Source organism: Eumetopias jubatus, unplaced genomic scaffold (genome assembly GCF_037043125.1).
Source record: "Eumetopias jubatus isolate StellerSeaLion01/CBP00866 unplaced genomic scaffold, mEumJub1_p1.0 scaffold_7, whole genome shotgun sequence".
Lineage (NCBI taxonomy): Eukaryota > Metazoa > Chordata > Mammalia > Carnivora > Otariidae > Eumetopias > Eumetopias jubatus.
This window is the reverse complement of record NW_028274813.1, coordinates 57826117-57843665: the sequence shown is the minus strand read 5'-3', so window position 1 is coordinate 57843665 and position 17549 is coordinate 57826117. Positions and strand designations below refer to the sequence as shown.

At 33.5% G+C, this 17549-nt stretch overlaps 1 protein-coding gene across 2 annotated transcripts in view; it reads left to right on the top strand.

The window, feature by feature from the left end:
* MIA2 (MIA SH3 domain ER export factor 2) overlaps positions 1–17549 on the top strand; it is a 66853-nt gene that overhangs the window by 31717 nt on the left and 17587 nt on the right. Inside the window, exons 14-20 of one of the 2 annotated variants that reach the window (XM_028097544.2) lie at positions 2501–2602; positions 3556–3616; positions 4402–4437; positions 8342–8409; positions 9675–9757; positions 11387–11515; positions 15439–15597. In XM_028097544.2, the coding sequence (XP_027953345.1) occupies positions 2501–2602; positions 3556–3616; positions 4402–4437; positions 8342–8409; positions 9675–9757; positions 11387–11515; positions 15439–15597 (638 nt within the window). The remainder of the gene's footprint in view (positions 1–2500; positions 2603–3555; positions 3617–4401; positions 4438–8341; positions 8410–9674; positions 9758–11386; positions 11516–15438; positions 15598–17549) is intronic. The other variant, XM_028097550.2, reaches the window with a different exon arrangement.

Below are 17549 nucleotides of genomic sequence, written 5' to 3'. Positions count from 1 at the left end.
TGTGTTTAAACCAACACACATAAAACAGGGTTATGTATTGACTGGTAGATGAAAATGCTGTCACCAGAGCATACAGAAACCTAATTCTGCTTCCCTTAAGAGCACTGGTTCAGTATTTGCTAATTTAAGATTTGTGGTGACTTTAGAAAACATAACTAATGGGAATGAGATTCTTTTTTATGTATTTGGAAACTGGTAGAAAATACCAACATTACATTACCATCAGGATGCTGGGGGATTTGTTAAGCTCTGTCATTGCCAAGCTATATACTTTAATCATTCTTTGGGGTCCATTCAAAAATTAAAAACTTGCTGTTCATCATGGACCTTTGGGCCACTTGGGACTGCTCAGGTTATGAAAGAGAAATACACTTGACTAAATGGAAGAGCTACAGAGTGGACAGCTCATGGGTTTCATCAGTAAACATAGGAATGGACGACCCTTCATTTTAGGTTAGGATGAAAGATATTGTGAGTAAAATTTGGGCATAAAGGGGATTAGTTGAGGTAAAAGGAATACTTTTGAGTGTATCTTTTGAACTTGATTGATTGGTTAATTATAGAATTTCGATGAGGAATGTTTAAAATTTCAAAAAGAAAAGGTGTTCTCTGTAGATATTCAGAGCACGGGTGGGAAGCTTAGTAGAATCTTGGCTCTGTGTATGTTGTTGACATTGTGATTTCATTCATTAATCTGAAATATTTTCAATTCCCAAAATACTGTATATTCCATTCTTACATTTAAATTAAAATATTCATTACTCAAATTCAGTGAATTGTGCCACTGGTTGTTCTTTAGAGTAGAATATAGAGAGTTGATAGTGTTAGTAAAATGTTAAATTAATTTTGCCTGCATACCAGTATGATTTAGATTCATTCATTTTCTAGATGCTAGTTTGATGGTGTCCATGAGGTATACTACATTACTAGCACTTTTCCAGATTTAATATTGGAGAGAAGTGAAATAGTATAACATAGAAGCTTGATATGTTGCCTTATAATTATTATTATTTTATTATTTTATTTTTTATTTTTTTAGAGGTTGAGGGGCAGGGAGAGAGAGAATTTTTTTTTCAGATTTTTATTTTACTTATTTTTAGAGAGAGAGAGAGAGAGCACATGAGCATGCAGGAGGGTGCAGAGGGAGAGGGAGAGAATCTTAAGCAGGTTCCATGCCTAGCGCAGAGCCTGATGTGGGGCTCGATTTCACAACCCTGAGATCATGACCTGAGCCATAATTGATGCTTAACCGGCTGAGCCGCACAGATGCCCTGATAAGTTGCTTTAAATATGTGAAGTAAGATGTAATTGTTTTTTGGTCAAATCATCAGGCTTCTTTTATAGTGCAATTTCCATCATTAATGAGCCTTCAAGGGGAAGGTTCATAGACTACTTCTTAGCAGCAGAGGTGTCAAAGAAATTCTGGCCGTTTTTAATCTAGATTCTGTAAAAATACACCTCCTTCTATCTCCAAGCCCATTATACTTTCATACTTCTTCTGAAGAGATGATTTTTATTTTCTTCTAACACCTATGAAACGATTGACCTAGCAAGTGCTTTCTTAGCAACTGGTAATGTAGTTTGTGGAATATAAAACATTTAGTCCTGCCCTGTAGAATTTCTTCAGTAATTTGTCATGTGCCTCCCCCAAGTTCATGAAGAAGGGGAGACATTCACATTTAGGACTCCAAATGTCTTTTCCTGTGGTGTTCAATAAGTATTTCTTGAAGGACCAGTGTTACTGATGATACCATGTGAAACAATGAGTAATATAGTATAATGGAGTCACTACTTGCTAGCTCTATGCCTAGGTTCACTTATTTAGTTTCTCCGTGCTTCCTTTCTCTTCTTGTAGAGCTATTATGATAATTAAATAGGATAATAATACATGTAAAAGTCTAAAAACAATTTCTTGCACATACTAATGGCTCACTAAGTTAGCTATTGTTACTAAGAGAACTAGAAGTAGTAAGAAGGAGTGTTACTACTACTTTTATTTACTTTGGGTTCTTTATAAGTTGGGTTTTGTTTTGTTTTTGTTTTTTTTGGTGTATGTGAACTGTCCTGGAAGCTTAATTACTATGTTAATGACTTAACAACCAATTTAAAAATGATTGAAATACAGTTCATTACTTGATGACTTCTTGTCTAATAAATGTAACGTTGCTTTATATGAGAAGTCTTAATAAATAATATATAGTCATAGTTTCTACTAATATTTACCTTTGGTCTTATTTTTATGATAAAGTCTTATAGAAAACTCTTAAAACTTTTATATTAGTAGTACTATATTAGACAAGATGGTTTATAATTTCAGTTTATAATATTAAGTTCCACACCAGGAATATTTACCGCAGGTACTTTTTTTCTTGCATGTGATGTTTTTAGTGGTGTTATGCAAATTGTTTTATGGGAAACACCAGTTGCCATATAATTAAAAAGATATATATGATTATCTTATGACATACTGTAGAAAAACAACAACACTTTTTGTTTTAAGGAAATTAACAGTAGAGGAAAATTACCGATTAGAGAAAGAGGAGAAACTTTCCAAAGCAGATGAAAAGATCAGTCATGCAGCTGAAGAGCTGGAGACCTACAGGTACTGAACATATTTTACTCCTTTCTTTTTGAGGTGGGAAGGGTATCCAAAAACCTAATATCAGAAAAAATAATAAAGCAACCAAAAAAAATAAACCCAACATTTTTCTGATTATTTTTCATTTGGATATCTTGCTATTATGCAATTACACAGAAAATGTAAGAAGGAAAAAATGTTTTCCTTTCAGTGTGTATGATTTTGAATCTCTCACATTAGTTGTATTTGAACATGGGAAATCCTATTTTATGTTAATGTGAAGAAATTTATGAATAGCTGTTAATTTCAAGGTCTTTCCTCTTTGGTTCAAATGGGGAAGAATGTATACAATATTAAGGAATTTGAGAAGTATGCCTCAAAAAGAGTGAGCCACAGCTAAAGGTCTGAAGAAGTGTTTATATGTCTAGTTTTTTCCTTGGTTCATTTGTCATTAGTTCCATGGAAATAAAAGAAAACCTAGAGAAGATAAGGGGCAAGATTTAGCAGTGTCCCAAACAGTTCTGATATTTCATTTTGTATTAGGAAGAGTAAGCTTGGATTTTATCCAAAAGAAGAAATTATCTTACTAGTTGTGTAAAGGTAGTAAGTAACATTTTATTTCACACAGTTGGTTAATTTCCTAGAATTCTGTTAGGATTACAGGCATCTGAATAAGTCTTCCAAGTTCATGCTTCTTAAAAATAAAGACAAACCAATATATCATATAAATCCTTTCATGGCCTTTGGTTTAGGTAAACCCAAGTAATAGTACTCTTAAATAACAATTAATGTTAAAATTATATCAAGAAAAATATACTGCTTTAGAACCTCTTAAAGCTGATTAATGTGTAGAGTTCTGTAGTTATTTTTTATATTAAACAAAGCACTCTAGGTATTTTAATTTCTATTTTCAGTAGATACAGTGTATTCTCTCATTTCTTGGTATATGTTAATAGTAGAATGATTGTTCCTTTTAGAAAGCGAGCCAAAGATCTTGAAGAAGAATTGGCGAGAACCATTCATTCTTATCAAGGGCAGGTATGTGTGTGTGTGTGTGTGTGTGTGTGTGTGTGTGTGTGTGTGTGTAAATTAAAACAATTATGATTTGTTTGAATTGTTTATCTCTATTTTGATATAGGAGTATAGATAGTTACTTGATAGTTGTACACTTCTCTTGAGGTTTTGCACATGTCTATGGGACATTTATAGGGAGCCAAAGTTCTGGAATAAGAGACCTTGTTTAAAATTGCCATGTCTCCTGCTTCTTTGGGAATGTGGATTGAATAAATAAATAAATGTATATCTGCATTGGGGGTCTCATATTCACTTGGGCTAATTATCTCTTAGTTGATAACTCATTGTAGTTGATTATTGCATAAAACAGAAATTTACTAGACAAATTTCATTCAGTTTTTGTTATAAGAATAATATAATAAATCATGTGTATATGAAAATTTGCTTTAAAAATGTTACTTTTCAGAGATGCTTGAGTTATTTTTGAGTTTATGAGTTGTGTACTAAAATCATAGTGGTAGATGTGAAATTTTTTATTTAAGAAAACCAGTAGTATTTTATTTTATTTTATTTTTTAAGATTTTATTTATTTATTTGAGAGAGAGAGAATGAGAGAGAGAGAGAGAGAGCACATGAGAGGGGGGAGGGTCAGAGGGAGAAGCAGACTCCCTGCCGAACAGGGAGCCCGATGCGGGATTCGATCCTGGGACTCCAGGATCATGACCTGAGCCTAAGGCAGTCGCTTAACCGACTGAGCCACCCAGGCACCCCAAGAAAACCAGTAGTATTTTAATGAATTTCTTTTTCAGATTATTTCCCATGAGAGAAAAGCACATGATAATTGGGTGAGTTTTAAATTCTCTTTGTCATGTTGTTCTTTTTCCTAATTTAAATGAGCAGTTTAAAAGGTATACTTTCATACTGCAAATTAGGTTAGTATTAAATAAAATCATTTTCTTTTCATTTTACTAGTGGTGAAATTAAGTTCTTTATGAACTAAATACTTTGTTATAACACAGTTATTCACAAAATCTGGTGTTTTCCTCTTTGCTTTTACTTTGCAAGGAGCTTATATTCTCTGGGGGAGGTGATGTAATGTTCATGGATTAATTGTTTGAGGACCCTGGATTATCACTGATTATGTGGACAAGTTACTTAAAATTACTGGGCCTGTTTGCTCATCTGTAAAAACAACAGATTGAACTAAGTGATATTGAAAGCCTCTTCTGGTTGTAAAAGTTACACAGTTTGGGTATCTGATTCTCAGTGTTGAATTACTTGATACACATCAAGAAAAAGATCATTGTGAGAAACGGCTTGTCAGTGCTCCAGAGGAGGACTGTGTAAGGAAATGATAAGGATATAGGTTCTACTAATTGTAGGAATGGTCTGTCTAATATGTAGAGCTGTTGTAATATAGCTGGTGTTTGTAGGACTTGTCCCTAGGAGTCTTCAAGGGGAGACAGTTTGCACAGTGGATGAACACATGGAGTCTGGAGTCAGCCTGTCATGGTTGGTATCCTGGTTCCATCACCTGTAACAACAACATCTGTTGTTTCCTTACCTGTAAGGAAAGATAGATATATCAATAGTACCTATTTCATAGAGTTACTATGATGAGTAAGTAAGATAACTCATGTAAGGCTCTTAGCCAGGAGCCTGACACATAGTAAGCACTCAGTACATGTTAACTATTATTACACTGTTGTACTGAAGCTTGGGAGATAGTTCTTAGATGTGGGTATTTCTTGGAGTGGAGATTCCAGCATAGGTTGAGAATTAGACATGTTGAATTTCCGGGCTTTTCCCGTTTCTCAGATTTTGTGTTGAGGGCTCAAGTGAAGATTTGTTATTGAATTAAGCTGGGCTTGGAGATGAATTTAATCTTTTCCACCACTCCCCACTACTTTCTGAATACTAAGAACAGATTATTTTTTAAAGATAAGAAGAACTGATGTTTGTTAGTCTCTTGTATTCTAGACACTATACTTAAAGGCATTTTGCTCATTCAATCCACATAATAACTATAAAATAGGTATTATAATTCAAATATTACAGATGAGGAAACAGCCCAAGGTCACATAATCAAAGAGTGAAGAGTAGAGATTGAAATTCTGACTTTTTGATTCCAAGTCTGAGCTTTTTCTGTTACTGTACATTGCATTTCTTGTTTAGTAAATAATGACATTGACTTTATGTTAAAACATGCAAAAAGGGGGCACCTGGGTGGCTCAGTCAGTTAAGCGTCTGCCTTTGGCTCAGGTTATGATCCCAGGGTCCTGGAATTGAGCCCCACGTCAGGCTCTCTGCTCAGCAGGGAGTCTGCTCTGTCTCCCTCTGCCTGCCACTCCCTCTGCGGGGGAATGCAAAAATGGAAAAAATATCCTTTATGTCTCAAAATGAAGATTTTTAAAAAATATTTTATTTATTTATTTGCGAGAGAGAGAGAGAGAGAGAGTGCACATATGAACAAGGGGAGGGAAAGAGGGAGAGGAGGAAGCAGACTCCCCACTGAGCAGGGAGCCCGATCTAGGGCTCCGTCCCAGGACCCTGGGATCATGCCCTGAGCCAAAGGCAGAAGTTTAACCAACGGAGCCACCCAGACACCCCTCAAAATGATTTTTTTTTAGATTTTATAAAAATTATGTATACTTAGTGAATAAAAAGTTCAGACTATATAGAAAAGATGTACAAAGAAGTAATCAACATATCACTTTCATTTATTCTATACCTAAAAAAATATATTTAGACATAAATCACATGTATGTTTTAAAAACTGAAAACATGCTATATATAACTTTTATGTCCTGCTTTATTTAATATATTGTAGATATTTTTCTATGAATATTTTATAATTTTTTTTTTAAGATTTTTATTTATTTGAGAGAGAGTGAGAGAGAGCACAGGCAGGGTAAAGGGCAGAGGGAGAAGCAGACTCCCTGCTGAACAGGGAGCCCGATGTGGGGCTCCATCCCAGGACTCCGGGATCATGACCTGAGCTGAAGGCAGACGATTAACCGACTGAGCCACGCAGGCGCCCCTGAATATTTTATAATTTATATAAACCTTTCCCATTTGATAAATGTTTCCTTTGTTTCTACTTTTTTACTGTTATAAATAATTTCACAACTTTAGATGTTACTTTTTCCTTTCAGCATTTCTTTGCTCCATCCCATTAGATTTAATCTTTTCTTCTTTTGAATTCACATAATACTTTGTTTTTATGTGTTCTATGGCAAGTACTATGGTCATTTATAGTTGTCCTTACCACAGATTTAAGCTGCTTAAGATAGGGACTGTTTCTTTTCCTTTAATACCTGTACTTAATAGAATGCTTTTTTGCATATTGTAAGTATTTAATATCTGACTACAGTGTGGTCATTCATTGAAAGTACAGTTTTACCTAACCTTTGAAGTGTAAGCTTTTCAAAAGCTTGTAATCATTTAGCATGGGTGCATTTATATTTATATTTTTTGTAGATATGTCTTTCATATTGATAGCACTATAATCATAGTAGAATTTACTTTTGACTTATTAACTTTGCATTGTTTTGTGCTTTATAATTAAGAGTAAATAGGTTATACTAAATGTGTAGAAAACATTTAGAAGCAATTTTGGTTCTGCGTTATTAAATGAATTGGTATTTTATTAACTAAAATTGTTATGTGTAATATTCTTTTTTGTTAGTATAAAATTGATTATATGGTTATGTTAGAAAATGATTTATACAGGAATCTTTTTGATAATGAATGCTAAAATATGGTTAAGCTATGTTTTTTTGTGTATGTGTGTGTGAATATTTAACATACTTTATTCTTTGGCCAGTTAATGTCAGTTTTAATGTGTAGTTCATAATTTTAAGTGAATACATTTGATAGATAGTTCTTTTTACCTGTAAAAAGTTGTGGTTATAGACTGAGTGAAGTTGCCTACCTTTGTATGATAAATACATTTGCCCAAGTGGATTGCATTAGTTTGGCCAGGTCTGATGTTCCAGACACTGCTACTTCTTAACTGGAAAGTTCACAGAATGACTGGGAAAACATGCATACGGTATTCCATACACGTTTAACCTTTGCCCACAAACTACTTAGGAATATTATATGTTCTTGGTATTTTTTATAAGTGTAAGTTTATTTTGTGATTTTCTAACCTTTTATTAAATAAAAATTTCACTAAACAAATGTAAAAGACTATAGGAATTGATTTTTACAGTACTGTGCACTTAACAGACATGCTGCATGCTTTGATTATATTCAGCCATTTTAAAAAATGGCCTATTGTGCGTGCTGTGAAACTGTTACAGACCTTTATGGTTTCATTGCAGATAGTGATTTCTCTCCAGAGACGGCTATCTGTGATATTATAGCCAGTGTATCCATGCCTAATGATTCTGTGTCTCCATTCCCATCACCCTAAGCTCGGGTCCTCTTACATTGCTTTTGTCATGTTGTTTGGATATTGACAGCAGGAAATAGTGCTAATCCTTAACTTCACATCTAGATAACAGCATTCATTGGCAAGTACGTGATCAGACTCCAGCCTTGAGACTCATGTCTTCTGGTTATAGGAAACTCATACCCTTTTAAACAATACCCTAAATTAAAAAATTTTTACGATGAGTTTCTGAAATGGATACTTAAGTGATTGTGATATTTATGAATACTTATCTCTCATTTTACGTTTGTATGTGTTATTTTTAATATGTATTTTCAAAAAAAGATAAAAAATGTATTATTTTCTTTAAGTTGGCAGCTCGGACTGCTGAAAGAAATCTTAATGATTTGAGGAAAGAAAATGCTCACAATAGACAAAAGTAAGTATCTTTGTGGGAACACTTTAAAGCTTTAGTTAGTACTTTATTTTTAATTGTTATTTATTATGTAGTACTTTTATAGGGATAAATAAAACTTGCATGGATCCAGCATATCTGGTGGTGAAATATTTATTAGTTTTACTATGAGTTACTAGATTTTTTTTGTTTGAAACACTTGTCTTAGAGAAGTTATTTTAACAGAAGTAAACTGTTCATATGTTCTTCTGTAAAAAGCATAACTTAAAAAAATTTTTTTTAAACCAGAGTAGGAAGAAGGCGATTACAAGGGATGGAAAGAGAAAGGACAAATTTTTCATGTAGTAATTCTCAGAGTAGTGGCATCTTTTAGTAGATGAATGGGTAGAATAAATGTTTATTGTTTCTCTCATTCTCTGGTTTTCTTGTATTTGACGACAGTGCCTTACAATAATAAAATGAAAGGGAGAATAAAAGTTTACAATGTATAATCAAAAGGAAGAGTAAATACTTTTCTAGGAGGATTATAATAGTCTTCCCAGGTGTTAAAATTTCTTGCCAGAATGTATTATTAACATTGTCCAATATTAGTTTAGTCTTTTTGCTGATCTTTTCTACTCTGAAATTAAAACTCCATGATTAAATGTTTTATTATGTTTTATTTCAGATCCGATGATCAAAAACTAGAAATAAGATTTCTTTTAAAATGTCACATTTTTCAGATAAAAGGTTTAGGAGTAAAATAGTATGAGTTCACTGGATTCTTATTTTATGTTATGATTGGAATCGTGGGTAACATTATAATGGAAAGCAGACATGACTCAGAGCTAGGAGCCCTGTGTTTAATCCTGCACTTTCATTTTGAATAAATCATGTAAACTTTTAGCCCTGTTTCCTTGGTTGTAAAGTGATAGATTTGAACTGGTTGACCTTGGAAGGCCCTGCTATTTCTAAAATTTGGGTTCTGTGATAATAGTATTCACTGTAATTTAGTTTTGAAAACAGAACAATAGAAAGGTGTTTTGGTCAGAATGTTTGTTTATTTTGGTTTCTTTTTTTAATTTTAATTCCAGTCTAGTTAACACACAGTGTTCTATTAGTTTCAGGAGTACAATATAGTTATTTGACAATTACATATATTACTCGTAAGAATAATTTTAAAGATCTGTTTCTTCTATGTAGATATTGAGGTAGTGAAGAGTACCTTATACTTGGTAGTGGCATTTTTCTTGAAATGTGGGTGCTTTTCTTGGATGAGTAACTTAGAGATGTTTGTTCTTTATTTGCAGATTAACTGAAACAGAGTTTAAATTTGAACTTTTAGAAAAAGATCCTTATGCACTTGATGTTCCAAATACAGCATTTGGCAGAGGTAGTCTTTTTTTTTAAACCCTCCTTTAAAATACATATATATATATGTATATATTGCACATACCTTTTATATTAGTGTAAATTAATACCATTATTTATAAATATTTTAGATTTTGGAGCCAGGATTCTAATCTGAGTTCTATCACAATCTCCCAAGTTTCTGAGTTTTGTTTCCCTAGCAAAAATATAAATAATTGCTGCCTCCATTTCTCAGTGGGCCTTTGTAAGATGATGTCTATTTAGTACATTGAACTCCTTGAAAAGCAAAGTACTTGGCACGTAGTAAGGTACTCAATAATTATTTTGGGGGAGAATGAATAAGGAGTGCTTAAATGGAATAATGTTGTGACTGTTTACATATCCACTATTCTTTGGAATTTGCTTGAATTATAAAAACAAGAATTATAACAGTTGTTTTTAATTATTTAAAAGTATCAGTTTAAGGTGGGAAAACAATAATCTGAGCTTTCATTGCTTTAATTACCTCCAAGAGAGGACCAGTTCTTTGGAAGATGTATTTAATATTCTTGTCCACTCATTAATGAGTTAACATTTTTAATGATCTCATACTGTTCCAAATAGTTTAAATTTTTCAAAATAATTTTTGGTTGAATTGGAATTAAGCATCTAAGGCAGTGAAACAAAAGCTATCTTTATATAGGTGGAATCCCATTTTAATAACTTTTGAAGGTATAAAAATCACTTTTGAGAGTCTAATTTCATTAAAATGAAAGTATTTTTACATTTAACAAAATAGATTATTATTAATTTCAAATAGTAATAAAGTTTGGAGTGGTGGGAATTATACAGAAGGAATTCTCTTCTGAACCTAATGCAGAAGTTTCAGAAAGACTAAATAATGCTTTGATCTTTTTTTGTAACTGCATTTGACTATTATATAAGCTACATAATAAAATTTAACATGTTTAAAAAGTTATTTTGGTGGTACTTAAGCTTGTTTTTTGATGTTGTTGATTTTTGATCTTTGGAAGTATAATCATTACTTGGGAGTGGTGAGGTTTGTAAAATGATAGGGCTCTTGGTTATATGGTTTATAAAGTGATTTATTTGCTGAATAAATGTAATCTGAATTTTCAGTGGCAATGAATCAAAAGTAATTTCTGATGCTTTAGAGGATTTTGCATTTCTACTTATCAAAATCTGAGCTTTCCTCAAATAATTCATGGCCCAACACAGACTATCTGGCTCTTATTTAAACTGAGCCCTTTTATATTACAACCCTCACCAGCTGAACTATCTGGAAGCATACTGCCATTAAAAGCAAAAGCAAACAAACTTCATAGCCCCCAAATCCTTTTATACCTCTAAAATATCACCATTATTCTTTGCTTATTAATATTGTATGGTTATTTAAGTGTGTTAGTTACCAAGAGGATAATGTTTTTATTGACTACAGTATCCATTTGGTAGACAGACTTTAAAAACACAGGGTTCCATATTTAATTCTATCCCATATTAGCAAAATCCAAGGCATAGTTAGTATTCAGGATGTGGATTAAACTTAAATTGGCAATAGGGTGACCTGATGGAAATTGTTGAAATGGAATTCTAATCTATAGTGTAGCTAATTGAAACTATGAATTTAAACATGCTGTTTTAATTATTCCAGAGCATTCCCCATATGGTCCCTCACCATTGGGTCGACCTTCATCTGAAACGAGAGCTTTTCTCTCCCCTCCAACTTTGTTGGAGGGTCCACTCAGACTCTCACCTTTGCTTCCAGGGGGAGGAGGAAGAGGTATATTGTTTAAACATCTTTATTACTCTAGATTTCTTCCTTATTTTATATTTTCATCTCAACTTATCTTTAAAATGATCTTTAAAATAAACCTTTGGAAAATACAGGCATTCCTTGCACTTATTATGGGTTGCTTTTGTTTGGAAAAGGAGCTCTGTGGTATCTAATTTTAATGTACTTTTCTCTTAGAAACAGGATTATAATAGGTTACATTTTGATCAAGCACTTGATGTATATCTCTTTAAACCATTTTGACTTCTTAAAAACTATATATTATACTATATAATACAGCACTATATAAAGAATGCATAAAATACAATCTAACCTAGAATAAAATTGTATCTTAGGGCGCCTGGGTGGCTCAGTTGGTTAAGCGACTGCCTTCGGCTCAGGTCATGATCCTGGAGTCCCGGGATGGAGTCCCACATCGGGCTCCCTGCTCAGCAGGGAGTCTGCTTCTCCCTCTGACCCTCCCCCCTCTCATGTGCTCTCTCTCTCTCTCCCTTTCTCTCTCTCAAATAAATAAAATCTTTAAAAAAATTTAAAAAATTGTATTTTAATGAAACATTATTAAAATGGAGAATTTACAAAATTTTTTTACTTCATCATCATGATTTTTTTATTGTAGAAAATCAAAGTAAAAGAAAGAACCTTTTTTTTAGAGTAGAGTAATTCAGAAGTACTATCTTGTAGGCAGTTTTGATGAGAGCCTTAAAGGAGACCTAAATGATTTGTTAATACTTTGAGAAATTGACTCAAGATTGTCTGCTTTGTTACCCTGAATGGGTTTTTGAGAATTTCAGCAGCTATTTCAAGCCTGTGCAGTAGCTCTTGGTCTTTTTGCATTTACTTCATCAGCACTAACCATGGTGTTACCTGTGTACCTGGAGTTTTCCTCTTTTGATCTTTTACCATACTTTGTTCACTTTGTCAAGTTGCTTTAAAATTTTCCCTTGAATTGTGGCAAAATGCAGAGATACAGAGAGCACTGTTTATTCCCAAATCAAAAGTCTTAGGTTTTTAGCCCTAAGTCCAAGAGCTGATAGTATCCTTCAATGTTGTGATCCCATTCCTCCCCCTTTTATTAGTGATTTTAGCATATTGAATCTAAGGTAGGAAGAGAAAGTAATGAGACTAAATCAAAACACCAAACTAAACCCAATTTATCAAAAGTAAATCTAAGGTAGGAAGAGAAAGTAATGAGACTAAATCCAAACACCAAACTAAACCCAACTTATCAAAGCTCATATATTGAAATGGATACTACTTATCAAAATAGTCTCTCACAGAGGCTGTACTGCCCTGTTGCAGTGCCATTATTTTAAATATTTTTGTAGCTCTTTCTTTGGTATTACCTTCAAAGAATGAGAAAATGAATTTTCTACTTTATGGTTATGGGATATTCTCCCTTTGCCCATTTCCTATTTACATATTCTTTCCTTATTCTCAGTTTGATATACTTAGCGCTGATCTCTCCTACCTCCCAGTCCCACTGCTGATTGGGCCCACAGCCTGGAGACATTTCAGATATCTTTGCTTGTGTTGGCTTTGAACTGAAAACTGCTAGGGAAAGAGTGAGTTGCAGACTGACACTTGGAGCCCTGGGAGAGCTTTGCCTTGAGCACTTTAGGAAGGGGACTAATTTTGAAATTCACATGTGTGCTATGAGTGCCCTGAAATTCCTTTTCCCCTGATTTTTCACCTTGATCTGAACAGTAAGAAATATATTTTATATCATGTCCTGTTATACACCAACATAAATGTAATGGAAACCATTTAATGAAATAGTACTACCCTTACTATTTTTGATGCTTTCTGCTATTTTCTCTTCATTTCTATTCCATTTCATTAAAAAAATTGCTGATTAAGAGTAAATTAATTTCATGCACCACGATGGGTTGCAGCCAGCAGTCTGAAAAATAGTGCCCTAGAAATAAGGGTATAATTGGCTAAACTGCAAATGTGAATCACTGGAAGTTGAATAACATAAGTCAAGGATTGCTTGTAGTCAATTGAATATTTGGGAATAAGAGTAAAAATTACCTTTGATTTCTCCTCTCCTATTTAAATTACTTTCCTCTCCTTTTTAATTACTTTCAAGAAATGATATGTTTAGATTATTTGCAAGGGCGTTTTGCTGTTTGTTAGAAAAGCTACAGAAGTTTTAGGTAAGTTATCAGTAGGTCTTAAAAGAGTTGCTTTCAAGTAAAAGTTCCTGTGACTCACCAAAGAAGCATGATGAGTGCCCTTTTCTTTCCTTTTATTATCTTTTTAAATTTGAAAGTTTGGGTGAGATATATATGTTCAAGTAAGATGGAGTATAAGGAAAATAATTTCTTTTTAGAGTAAATTTCATGTAACTTTTGGTCTGAATGAAAATTTTAACATTTAGCATTTTCAAGTTTGTAATTTTTCACCTGGTAGTCAGTTGGCCTGTGCTTTGGTTCTCTGAAAGGAAGCAATCAAGAGAAGGCCTTCATCTCCTTTAAAGATCTGTGCTTCACTCTAGATGAACTCAGCCTAATTGACTCTTGGCACATTTTTTACCAATTTAATTTTCTGCTTTCCCAGCCTTTTTCTTCTAATGAACTTATTAGAAGGATGAACAAGCTAGAAGGAAAGATTGGGAGAAATTAATAGACTATACAACTATAAGGAAAAGAGATAGTTGACCTTCTGAATATAAAAGTCAGTTTACCTCCTGACTCTACAAAGGGAGTAGATAGAAAAACTTTTTAAAGATTACTGTATATTTATATATATATAAAAGGATTCTTATACTGATTTGAACAGGTTACCAAGAAAACATCATATTGGTTTTAGTCTGTTAGAAGTATACTGAAATGTGGGAGACATTTTAGAAAGATTTCTATTAAGTTTTTTTTTTTTAATAAAAGTTATTCCTTGAAAGGAAAAAGCTTTTGTTTTCTGGGCAATATAATTTTGAGAAGACCTTATTCTCCCCTCAGTGACAGATAAATGAAGTATTAACATATTTTGTTATTTAATTTTTAAAAAAATTTTATATTTACTTTTTCTATTTTAATTGAATATGGTATTAATTGAGGTACTGTCCTTTTTGTGATCATAGAAGGGAACTTTATAATGATGATCTTCTTTTATAAATGTAAGCATGCTGATTTCCTTATCCATATGAGTGTTACCTTGTTCAAAGTGTTTATCCCAACAGTGCTGTTGTTTTTGAAACTCTTGTTTTAGACTTGCCTTCAGAGTTGTGAGCTCTTTTTGAAGGTGAATTTGATATTCAGAAATTGCTAAAAGCCCTTTAAAGCCACATTTATCTGGTGGGTATAAAGTTTGTAATCAGACTGGTTAAAATTATTTTTGGACAGAAGTCAGAGTCCTGTTTCAACATTGAGATGTAATTTCTTGAGTGGCTCTTAAGTTAATCTGAGTATATTTCTAAAAGAGTTCTAAAAAATACTGTGAGTAGTTATAGAATTATTGAAATATACCGCCTAAGATGGCTGTTTTAAAAGAATCATGCACTCTTTGACTATTGTCATATTAGTGTAAGCAACAAAAACCTCATTTTAGAATTATTTTATTCCATCTGGTATAGAAATCTTTACTTTGCAATTTACTTTATACTCCTGTTTTTCAGACTTAGTGTTTATAATTCAGTTTAGCCACTGATTTTATGTATGAATGATGATGATAACATTTATAAATGAGTTTAATAGGCAGTTGTTTGTTTATATACATGGCCAAACTATTATTTCTTCATTGTCCTAGACTTTGTCCTAGGCTTTGGTAGGATAGAATTGTAGTCTAATGTGTCTTAGGGAAACTGTTGGAATCTGATTGTTCTCACTTTTTAAAAGCTGCCTGGATTTCATTTGATGATAGGTCTTATAATACTTTTTTAGGTAAAACAGAATTGTATTTTTTTCTTTAATTAGGCTCAAGAGGCCCAGGGAATCCTCTGGACCATCAGAATACCAATGAAAGAGGAGAATCAAGCTGTGATAGGTTAGCTGATGCTCACAGAGCACTTTCTGACACTGGGTCCCTTTCACCTCCATGGGAACAGGATCGTAGGATGATGATCCCTCCATCAGGTATGGAAAGAATATAATTATTTATATTTGAAAGGCAACCAGTCTGTGCAACATAGAGGAATGGAAGAAAAGAGGAACACATGTATGTCCTGTCTGAAGAAAAACCATGATATATATTAGAAAACAACAGTAACATAAATCTCCAAACATTAAAATTAGGGGTAATTGTTCATGTTACAGAAATCTGCTTTGCTCCCCTCAAACCCTCCCATGGAATATCTTTATTATTTTTGTTGCTCATAGAAGTAATACATGTTTATTTTAGAAAATCCAAACAATTGTGGGGCACCTGGGTGGTGCAGTCAGTTAAGCATCAGATTTTTGGTTTGGGCTTAGGTCGTGATCTCAGGGTTGTGGGATTGAGCCCTGCATCAGGCTCTGCGCTCAGCACAAAGTCTAAGATTCTCCCCCTCTTTCCGTCTGCCCCTCCTACCCACTCTCTCTGTCAAATAAATAAATAAATCTTAAAAAAAAAAAAAATCCAAACAATGGAGAAATGTGTAATTAGGAAAGTGAAAAAAATCTCCATCATCATCTTAGCATACCTTTCTAAGAATTTAGTTTTATATCTTTTAAAAGGTGCATGTTGTACTTTTTGTTTTGTTTTGTTTTTTGGGCATATGTTCATAAACATAAATATAAAAATTCCTTCACTTCTCTGCAATTATACTGTTCACCTTCTTGAAATTGTCTTTTCTCATTGAACAAAATGTCTTAGATTAACTGCTAAAATAAATATATTTACTAGAAGAGTCGTAGCAGAATATCCCAAAGGAAGGCGATAACTGCTATTTTCCTAATAGCTCTTACTTTCCCAAGGAATGTATTTAAAATTATTTGGTTTGCGGGGCGCCTGGGTGGCTCAGACGGTTAAGCGTCTGCCTTTGGCTCAGGTCATGATCCCAGGGTCCTGGGATCGAGCCCCACATCAGGCTCCTGGCTCAGCGTGGAGCCCACTTCTCGCTCTCCCTCTGCTTCTCTCTGCCCATGCTCTCTCTCTCTCTCTCTGTATCTCTGTGTCTGAAATGAATAAATAAAATCTTAAAAAAAAAAAGAAGGCTTTCCCTTTAAAAAAATAAATAAAATTATTTGGTTTGCTAAACTTTATTTAGGCATAGTGTTTCAGGGACACTGTTATGTGAAGTGAGCTACGCCTGCTTTGTTTACATTAGTTACATTTAAAAAAAAATACTATTTCCGATTCCTTCCTGAGGAGTTGGAGAGGGTAAGAATATTATAGTAAAAGAACTTTAATTCCAAGAATCAGCCCTTGCTATAGTTGTGTGTGTATGTTCTAAGATATGGTGGCTGCCTATACTGTGGTTTTGCTTTATTTGCCATCACTAAATATCAGCTTCATGAAGACAGAGAGTTGTGTCACTTTGTTCACTGCTATAGCCTCAGCACCTAACACAATGCTAGGCATGTAGTATTTGCTCAGCAAATATTTGTTGTTTTGTTTTAAAGATTTTTTATTTATTTATTTGAGAGAGAGAATGAGATAGCATGAGGGGGGGAGGGTCAGAGGGAGAAGCAGACTCCCTGCTGAGCAGGGACCCCGATGTGGGACTCGATCCCTGGACTCTAGGATCATGACCTGAGCCGAAGGCAGTCGCTTAACCAACTGAGCCATCCAGGCGCCCCTCAGCAAATATTTGTTGAATGAATGACTACCCAAATAATTCTGACAAAGCTGAGAATTTTTTTTATATTTGGAGATCTATTTGCTGTGATGTACATACTTAAGAATCTTTTAGGGGGTAGCATAGAACATCTTCTTTTCAATCCTTTAATATTCATTAAAAAGTTTTGCTGTGATAAAAATGATAAACCACAGCTCCTTTCTCAAAGGACTTGGTTACAGGATTTTGGTGGATATCATATCTCTACATACAGAACTTTCCTTTGAGAATTTACAAGCTATTAGTACCAAGAGTCCCTGTCACATGCAC